The sequence below is a fragment of the Nematolebias whitei genome, chromosome 18, assembly GCF_014905685.2.
Source record: "Nematolebias whitei isolate Nwh7 chromosome 18, NemWhi1, whole genome shotgun sequence".
In the NCBI taxonomy this organism is placed as follows: domain Eukaryota; kingdom Metazoa; phylum Chordata; class Actinopteri; order Cyprinodontiformes; family Rivulidae; genus Nematolebias; species Nematolebias whitei.
The window spans coordinates 14438742-14447679 of NC_056515.1; the positions used below are offsets into that span (position 1 = coordinate 14438742).

At 46.7% G+C, this 8938-nt stretch overlaps 1 protein-coding gene across 1 annotated transcript in view; it reads left to right on the top strand.

The window, feature by feature from the left end:
• Positions 1 to 1421: 1421 nt before the first annotated feature.
• Positions 1422 to 8938, top strand: part of cdk9 (cyclin-dependent kinase 9 (CDC2-related kinase)) — an 18403-nt gene continuing 10886 nt past the window's right edge. Inside the window, exons 1-2 of the mRNA XM_037692384.1 lie at positions 1422 to 1481; positions 1618 to 1731. Coding sequence (XP_037548312.1) covers positions 1441 to 1481; positions 1618 to 1731 — 155 coding nt within the window. The 5' untranslated portion in view covers positions 1422 to 1440. The remainder of the gene's footprint in view (positions 1482 to 1617; positions 1732 to 8938) is intronic.

Genomic DNA, 8938 nt, shown 5'->3' on the forward strand with positions numbered 1-8938 from the left:
CTCTCAGGAACGTGCACGTCACACACACACTCTCAGGAACGTGCACGTCACACACACAACCTCAGGAACGTGCACGTCACACACACAACCTCGGCCTAATGATGTGAGTATTTCTATTTTAAACTTTTATTTTTTCATTTAGCCTTTATTTATACAGGTAGTCTCACTGAGTCAAGAGAACTCATTTTAAAGAGAGACCTGTTTAGGAGCAGATGGTGGGGGTTAAGGGCCTTGCTAAGGGGGCCAGGGTGGGGCCAATGAGGGTGGAGGCAGGTGTGGGTGTTTCACCTTTTCCACCTCATTTTGATGTTGACGGTACCGGGAGTTGAACCTGCGACTTTCCGATCACAGGCCCATCTTGTAACCTCTGCTCCACCACTCCCCCACATAACATCATATCATAATGGTCATGGTCATATTAAAATCTCACTGGTTTCCTTCCAGATGTGTTAAACAGCTACTGGTCCCCTGATGCTTCCAGGTGTCTGTGGTCAGTGGATGAAAAGCCTGGCATGAACAAGATGATGCTGGAGATCATCATTTGAGGAGAGCTCCCACCTTCTAACTGTGAAGAACAAGAGCAGCTCAGTGATTCCCTCAAGGCTCAGTGAAGGTGCTGAGAGCTGCAGAGAGGCTGATCCATGGAGCTTCAACACAGCAACCTCCAAACATGTCCACCCTCACACACATCGTCCATGAAGACACTGGACCAGAGCACAAGATAATAAGACAGTGTTAACAACAACAACAATACACATTCACAAATGATTCATACAGTTTTAAGTTTTTTTAATTGTTTGTTTGTTTTACAATTTAAAAACAGTTTGTTATCCATTGTTGTCATCACTCTTTGTTAAAATCCAGGTCTCTCTTGTAAATGAGTCCTATTGGCTCAATGGGACTAACCTGTATCAATAAAGGTTGAATGAATATATATATATATATATATATATATATATATATATATATATACAGTAGATCTTAATAAAAATGTATCAGTGACTGTGAGTTTTGCAAAAGTGTCATAAGAATATTTTATTAGTGTTAATGTTAACTCCACCAAGAATATTTAAATACACTGAACCATGTGTTCAGCTTTAATGGCTGTACTCATGAGATTTACAGAGGAAAAAATCGTGAGAATGAGTTTAGTATTCAGCTCTGACTGATTAAACGCGCAGATACTTCATTGCTCCTGTCAAACAGGTTTGGAGCGGTCGACCGTTTCAAGATGGCGGCCCTGCAGCTCGTCAGCGCCAATGGGCGATAGCGGTCAATGCTGTATCTAGTCATTATATATCTATGCTGCAGAGAACCCCTTCTCGATTGTCGTGGCAGCTTGTAGTTACAGACACACACTGGGTGGTGGCGCCAGCGCACCAAGATGCTGTTTGTTAAACCAAATTTAAAACCGTAGAAGAAGTCGACACAAACCGAAAAATGCAACGAGAAAAATCAAGCAGCGCCGGCGCGGCTGAAAAGTGAGAAATACATCTTTAAATTCATAAATTGTGTTATAAATTACATTTAGAACTCTTTTGTTTTCCCAGTGTTTATTCTCAGGTTCTCTGTTTTTCCACAATTATCTAAATGATGTATTTTTTTCTCTCTCTCCAGGCCCGACCGTGAGGCCGCCATCATGTCCAAATACTACGATGGAGTCGAGTTTCCTTTCTGCGACGAGTTCTCCAAATACGAGAAAATGGCCAAAATTGGACAGGGAACCTTCGGGTGAGTCAGGGCTGTTTTAAACGTATTTAGTTGTGGTGTGGCGGACACAAACGTATATTTCACACCAGAATGTGAAAGGGAGAGAATAGATTCCACGCTCGGTGTTCGTATGGATTAAGCCCATTAATTACATTTATTTTCTCAATGTACCGCTCCTTTGCATCTTTGTTTAGCTTTTCACAGTAAGGGATCTTGCAGTTGCTCTTGGCACGGTCCATTTGTGCTCTGTTGCTTCCGTTTTGCGTATCGGCATCCACCCAGAATGCAATGCGCCAAGACCAAGGTTGTCATCCCTTGTTTTTCCTTGTTTTGATGTTATAAGACATTGAGAATAAAGTGTGTCAAAATACTTTACGTTTCTTTCTCCTGACTTCCACATTGATGACCCCGAACATCTGAACATGTTTTCAAAGGAGAACTCACCAGGTGCTGAAGCTGCTTCTCCACCAGCTGTGGTTTCGGACCCAGTTTCTTGCCAGGCACTTTCTCCCAGTTCAATGGGGCGGCTGTGGCTGAGTGGTTAAGAGCAGTTGTCCTCCAGTGCGAGAGTTGGGGGTTCGAATCCACCAGCAGTCACATGCTGAAGTGTCCCTGGGCAAGACACTGAACCCCTCATAGCCTCTGATGTGTGTCCCATCAGTGTATGAATGTGATTTAAAGCACTGATTAGTCTCTTTAGAATGATTTGTTCAATTAGCTTTGTAGAGATCTAGTAGAGTGCTATGTGAATGGGTAAATGAGGACACAGATTGTAGTGTAAAGTGCTTTGAGTATCTTGAAATGAGTTAGAAAGGCGGTATATAAGTCCAGTCCATTTACCATTCCATTTCTGTGGGATAACCACAAATGAGACCAAGTACTTTCACGTTGTTGCTGCTTTGGATTCTGGTTCCACCTGCCGTCTGATGGGTCTAGGGCTGGGTACCTTTCTAAAAAAAATCGGTACCTGGACGGTTCTTTTTTCTGTACCAATTTCGTAATTAATATTAATTCTAACAAGAATAAAATTACGTTACACATTACAGTACATATTGTGAATTTTATTTTTAACTTTGGTATTTCTATGCCAAGCAGTTTTCTTACATTAAAATAAACATAATTTCCAGTTCAAAAGAACTGTTGCAAACAACAAGTGACACGTCAGTGTCTAATGCTCACTGCTACACACTGAGGACCTTTTCACTTAACAGTTTTTCTTCAGAAACAACATGTCTGCTTTCTCTGGACACAAACAAGCCCACTCCTGGCTGATGGTGTCTCCAGCAGTAGGAAGTGTTCCCTCTGAGGCTGTAGATGATGCTTGTTGCACACACAGATACCTGGTTGTCAAGTTTGATAGCACTGACATATTGTCCCTCACATTCCACCAGCAGGTCACTGAATTCACTAAGGTTAGAGTTGATGCAGACTTCTGCACCTATGTGTCTCTTCCTGAATCTTCTTTGTGATTCTCAGGGGTTTAGGGCTCTGATCATTTCCCTAATTGACATGAGAACAAACATCAACAATAACATGTTTGTGTTATTATTACTCAAAAAACATTATCTAGGCTGAGAGATAAAAGTTTAACTGGTCAACAAAATCTTTTACAGCTTAATTTACCTCCACCGTGCAGCTCCACTGTAAAAAAGACAGCAAACTTTTAACAACAAAGTCTGTGATTGTCCTGTGGCCTCCACCTCGCTTTTCTGTCTGTCCTCACATCTGGGTCAGAACCTCCTGTGAGGAGAACGTTAACATAAACAGTGAACATTAGCCCCTCCCTGGGCTGCCACCTTACCGTGGTGGAGGGGTTTGAGTGTCCCAATGATCCTAGGAGCTATGCTGTCAGGGGCTTTATGCTCCTAGTAGGGTCACCCATGGCAGACAGGTCCTAGGTGAGGGACCAGACATAGTGCAGCCCAAAGCCCCGATGATGAGACGAATAAATGGACCTAGTGTTCCCTTGCCTGGACGTGGGTCACCGGGGCCCCACTCTGGAGCCAGGCCTGGAGGTGGGGCACGCGGGCGAGCGCCTGGTGGCCGGGCTTTTACCCATGGAGCTCGGCCGGGCACAGCCCGAAAAGGAGCCGTGGGTCCCCCTTCCCATGGGCTCACCACCTGTGGGAGGGGCCAAAGCGGTCTGATCCTTGGCTACAGAAGCTGGCTATTGGGACGTGGAATGTCACCTCACTGGTGGGGAAGGAGCCTGAGCTGGTGTGTGAGGCTGAGAGGTTTCAGCTAGAAATAGTCGGACTCACCTCTACGAATGGCTCGGGCTCTGGAACCAGTTTCCTTGAGAGGGGCTGGACACTCTTCCACTCTGGAGTTGCCCCTGGTGAGAGGCGCCGAGCAGGAGTGGGCATACTTATTGCCCCCCAACTTGGTGCCTGTGTGTTGGGGTTCACCCCAGTGAATGAGAGGGTGGCCTCCATCCGCCTGCGTGTGGGGGGACGGGTTCTGACTGTCGTTTGTGCTTATGCACCAAACGGCAGTTCAGATTATCCACCCTTTCTGGAGTCCTTGGAGGGGGTACTGGAAAGTGCACCTCCTGGGGACTCCCTTGTTCTGCTGGGGGACTTCAATGCTCATGTGGGCAATGACAGTGAGACCTGGAGGGGTGTGGTTGGGAGGAACGGCCCCCCTGATCTGAACCAGAGTGGTGTTCTGTTGTTGGACTTCTGTGCTCGTCATGGATTGTCAATAACGAACACCTTGTTCAAGCATAAGGGTGTCCATATGTGCTCTTGGCACCAGGACACCCTAGGCCGCAGTTCGATGATCGACTTTGTCATCGTCTCATCTGATCTGCGGCCACATGTCTTGGACACTCGTGTGAAGAGAGGGGCGGAGCTGTCCACTGATCACTACCTGGTGGTGAGTTGGCTCCGATGGTGGGGTAGGATGCCAGTCAGACTGGCAGACCCAAACGTATTGTGAGGGTTTACTGGGAACGTCTGGCAGAGTCTCCTGTGAGCTGGAGTTTTAACTCCCACCTCCGGGAGAACTATGAACATGTTCCGAGGGAGGTGGGGGACATTGAGTCTGAGTGGACCATGTTTCGTGCCTCTATTGTCGAGGCGGCTTACCGGAGCTGCGGCCGCAAGGTTGTCGGTGCCTGTCGCGGTGGCAACCCTCGAACCTGATGGTGGACACCGTCGGTGAGGGATGCTGTCAGGCTGAAGGAGTCCTATCGGGCCTTTTTGGCCTGTGGGACCCCGGAAGCAGCTGATGGGTACCGGCAGTCCAAGCGACATGCCGACAGGTGGTCGCTGAGGCAAAAACTCAGGCATGGGAGGAGTTCGGAGAGGCCATGGAAAACGAATTCCGCACGGCTTCGAGGCGATTCTGGTCCACCATCCGGCGTCTCAGGGTGGGAAAGCGGTACGCCACCAACACTGTTTATAGTGGGAGTGGTGTGCTGCTGACCTCAACTCGGGATGTTGTGGGTCGGTGGGCGAAATACTTTGAAGACCTCCTCAATCCCACAGGCACGTCTTCCACTGAGGAAGTGGGGCCTGGGGACTCTGGGTCGGGCCCTCCAATCTCTGGTGCTGAGGTCACCGAGGTGGTTAAAAAGCTCCTCGGTGGCAGAGCCCCAGGGGTGGATGAGATTCGCCCAAAGTTCCTTAAGGCTCTGGATGTTGTAGGGTTGTGTTGGCTTACGCGACTCTGCAATATTGCGTGGACATCGGGGAAGTTCCCCTGGATTGGCAGACTGGGGTGGTGGTCCCCCTATTCAAAAAGGGGGACCGTAGAGTGTGTTCCAACTACAGGGGAATCACTCTCTTAAGCCTCCTTGGTAAGGTCTATTCGGGGGTTCTGGAGAGGAGGGTCCGTCGGATAATCAAACCTCGGATTCAGGAGGAGCAGTGTGGTTTTCGTCCTGTCCGTGGAACACTGGACCAGCTCTACACTCTCAGCAGGGTCCTGGAGGGTGCGTGGGAGTTTGCCCAACCAGTCTACATGTGCTTTGTGGACTTGGAGAAGGCGTTCGACCGCGTCCCTCGGGGGGCCCTGTGGGGGGTACTCTGGGAGTATCGGGTACCGGGCCCTTTGATACGGGCTGTTAGGTCCCTGGATGACCGGTGTCAGAGCCTGGTCCGCATCGCCAGCAGTAAGTCAAGCTTGTTCCCGGTGAGAGTTGGACTCCGCCAAGGTTGCCCTTTGTCACCAATTCTGTTCATAACTTTTATGGACAGAATTTCTAGGCGCAGCCAAGGTGTTGAGGGGATCCGTTTTGGTGGCCTTAGCATTGCGTCTCTGCTTTTTGCAGATGATGTGGTCTTATCGGCTTCATCAGATCGTGATCTACAGCTTTCGCTGGAGCGGTTCGCAGCCGAATGCGACGCGGCCGGGATGAAGATCAGTTCCTCCAAATCCGAGGCCATGGTCTTGAGCCGGAAAAGGGTAGAGTGCCCTCTCCGAGTCAGGGAGGAGGTCCTACCCCAAGTGGAGGAGTTCAAGTATCTTGGGGTCTTGTTCACGAATGAGGGAAAAATGGAGCGTGAGCTCGATAGGCGGATAGGTGCAGCGTCTGCAGTGAAGCGGGCGCTGTACAGGTCTGTCGTGGTGAAGAGAGAGCTGAGTCAAAAGGCGAAGCTCTCAATTTACCGATTGATCTACGTTCCCACCCTCATCTATGGTCACGAGCTTTGACCCGACCCCGGATAAGCGGAAGAAAATGATTGGATGGATGGATGGAGTGAACATTAGGTGAACTGTTTAAGCAGCTGACTGGATGGATGAGCACATTTTTACAAGCTAAGCTTCATCTTTTACTGTCAATCTTTAGTTAGCTTCTGAGTTTAGCTAGCTACGCAGATAAAATAAATTTACACACTAATATCTTAAAGTTAGCGTTATTTCACCGCTATGTACGTGTTAAGCTGCAATAGCGTTAACAAACGTAACAAAGTCCATGCTCAATAATCCAGGTATAAAATCCAACATTTTTCAGTCAGGTCAGTCAGGTTAACAAACAATTCAATTTCAATTCAGTTTATTTATAAGATGTAAGATTATGGATTTGGTATCGTGGGCATTCAACTCTATTGACAAGATTTTTTTCATCAAAACGACAAGGTCCTGGGGAACCGGCGTGTCCAGCTGAGACTCACGCTGTGGGGCACGTCATGGATTCGTGGGGAGTGTGGCAATTGATGTGCATTACAGTCCTGTCTCAGGAGGATGTTGAAGACGTTTACATATTTGGATTTATGATAGCAGGGTCTCTGCTTTTTGGCATCGGCGGGGCTCTGTTTTATCGACTTTTGAAGAAGACAGCGGGAGCAGTTTTGGCCATGGAAAAGCTTCCGAGTCAGTGTGAAGGTCTGGTCCTCGCTGTGGGAACTTTAAGGGTGCATTCACACTAGCCCTGTTTAGTCCACTTTAATCAAACTCTAGCTCGTTTTCTTAGAAAGTCCGGCTCATTTAGGGAGGTGTGAACGCGCCATCGAACTCTGTCATGGAACAAAAAGGCGAACTCTGGCCCGGGCTAAAACCTAGGTCTCGGTCCGGTAGAAGAGAACTCCAGCGCGGTTGGAGTTCAGTGTGAATGTAAACAGACCGGTTCTGCTCCGCCGGGTAAACAAACACGCATTGCTCTGACCTTATATGGAGCCGTCAGCTGCCTTGTGTGGAAAAACAATATTCTCCATGGTCTTCTGTTTCATCTTCTGCTCATGCTAAGTCCATTTTGGAAAAATGACAAAATATAACTCCTAAAACTGCTAAAACTTGATGCCACTTCGTTTTATTTTTATTTACAGAAGAAGAAGACGACGACGTGTCTTCAGAGGTTTTTGTGTTGTTTCTTTCAGTAGTTCTTGGTGCAGCGCCCCCACAGGCGAGTGGGGGGAACAGGTTGGTTCAACAGGTTGACTCGACTGCACAGTGCAGTGTGAATGCAAACTCACCAGCTCAAATGTTAACAAAAGCTCATGAATATTGGTCCCGAACCGAGTCTACTGGACTTTCTAGTGTGAAAACGCCCTAAATCATCTGGTCTACGAGCTTAACCGTAAGGTGGAGGCGATTGAGTATCGCAGACCACCTGCGGCTTCTGGGACTCGTCAGCGTGGTGGGTTTGACCTTGAAGGAGACTCATAGCATGGATCAGTGGAATGTAATCCCACAATTAGGCATTTTCGGAACCAGAACGCCCAGATGGACTCGAGGCTGAAGAAAAAAATCTGTCTGCCTGAAGAAAAAACAAAAATCAAGCTTATCTGAATCAGACTCCCAACGGCCTTGGAGACAGGCTGACTATTAAATTTCTCCTGGGATATGAGTACCCAAGGACAAAAGCTTCATCTATCGCCTCCTTCCTTCTATCTACCCCCTGTCAGCCTCACGGACAGAGATTGGAAGTCGGTTCCACAAGAGAGGAGCCTGATAACGAAAAGATCTGCCTCCCATTCTGTTTTTGTAAATTCTAGGAACCACAAGTAAACCTGCAGTCTGAGAGCGAAGTGCTCTGTTAGGAAAATATGAAACAATAAGATCTGTAATATAAGATGGACCCAGGTTGTTGAGATCTTTGTAGGTTAGAAGTAAAATTTTGAATTCTATTCTGGACTTGACAGGGAGCCAATGGAAAGAACCTAAAACTGGAGAAGTATGATCTCTCCTGCTAACTCCAGTTAAGACTCTAGCAGCAGCATTTTGGATCAACTGAAGACCTTTTAAAGACTTATTTGGACATCCAGATAATAAACCATTGTAATAGTCCAGTCTAGACGTGACAAATGCATGGACCAGTTTTTCTGCATCATTTTTAGATAAGATGTTTTCAATTTTAGTGATATTATGCAGGTGGAAGAAGGCAGTTCTAGTAACATTTTTAATGTGGGGGATAAAAGTAGGGCTGCAACTAACGATTATTTCAATAATCGATTCATCGGACGATTATTTTTTCGATTAATCGATGAATCGGCAAAAAAACCCCAACGTTTTAATTTCCACCCCTTTATTCCAAAAGTGAACATTTGACTGACATAGCAATTCACACAAAAAACAGGTTGCTATTTGACTATTCTGTTAGTAAAATATTGAATAATAAAAAATAAAAGTTAGTCAAATAGCTTAAAAAAATAAATGTACACAAAAATATATACAAATGTATCTTTATACCTGCACAGTATGTAGCTACTTTGTAAAATGTGTCCTTGAGGGAAGAGTGTAACCTGGATTAAAAGTGTGGATTATTGTAACCTGGATTAAAAGT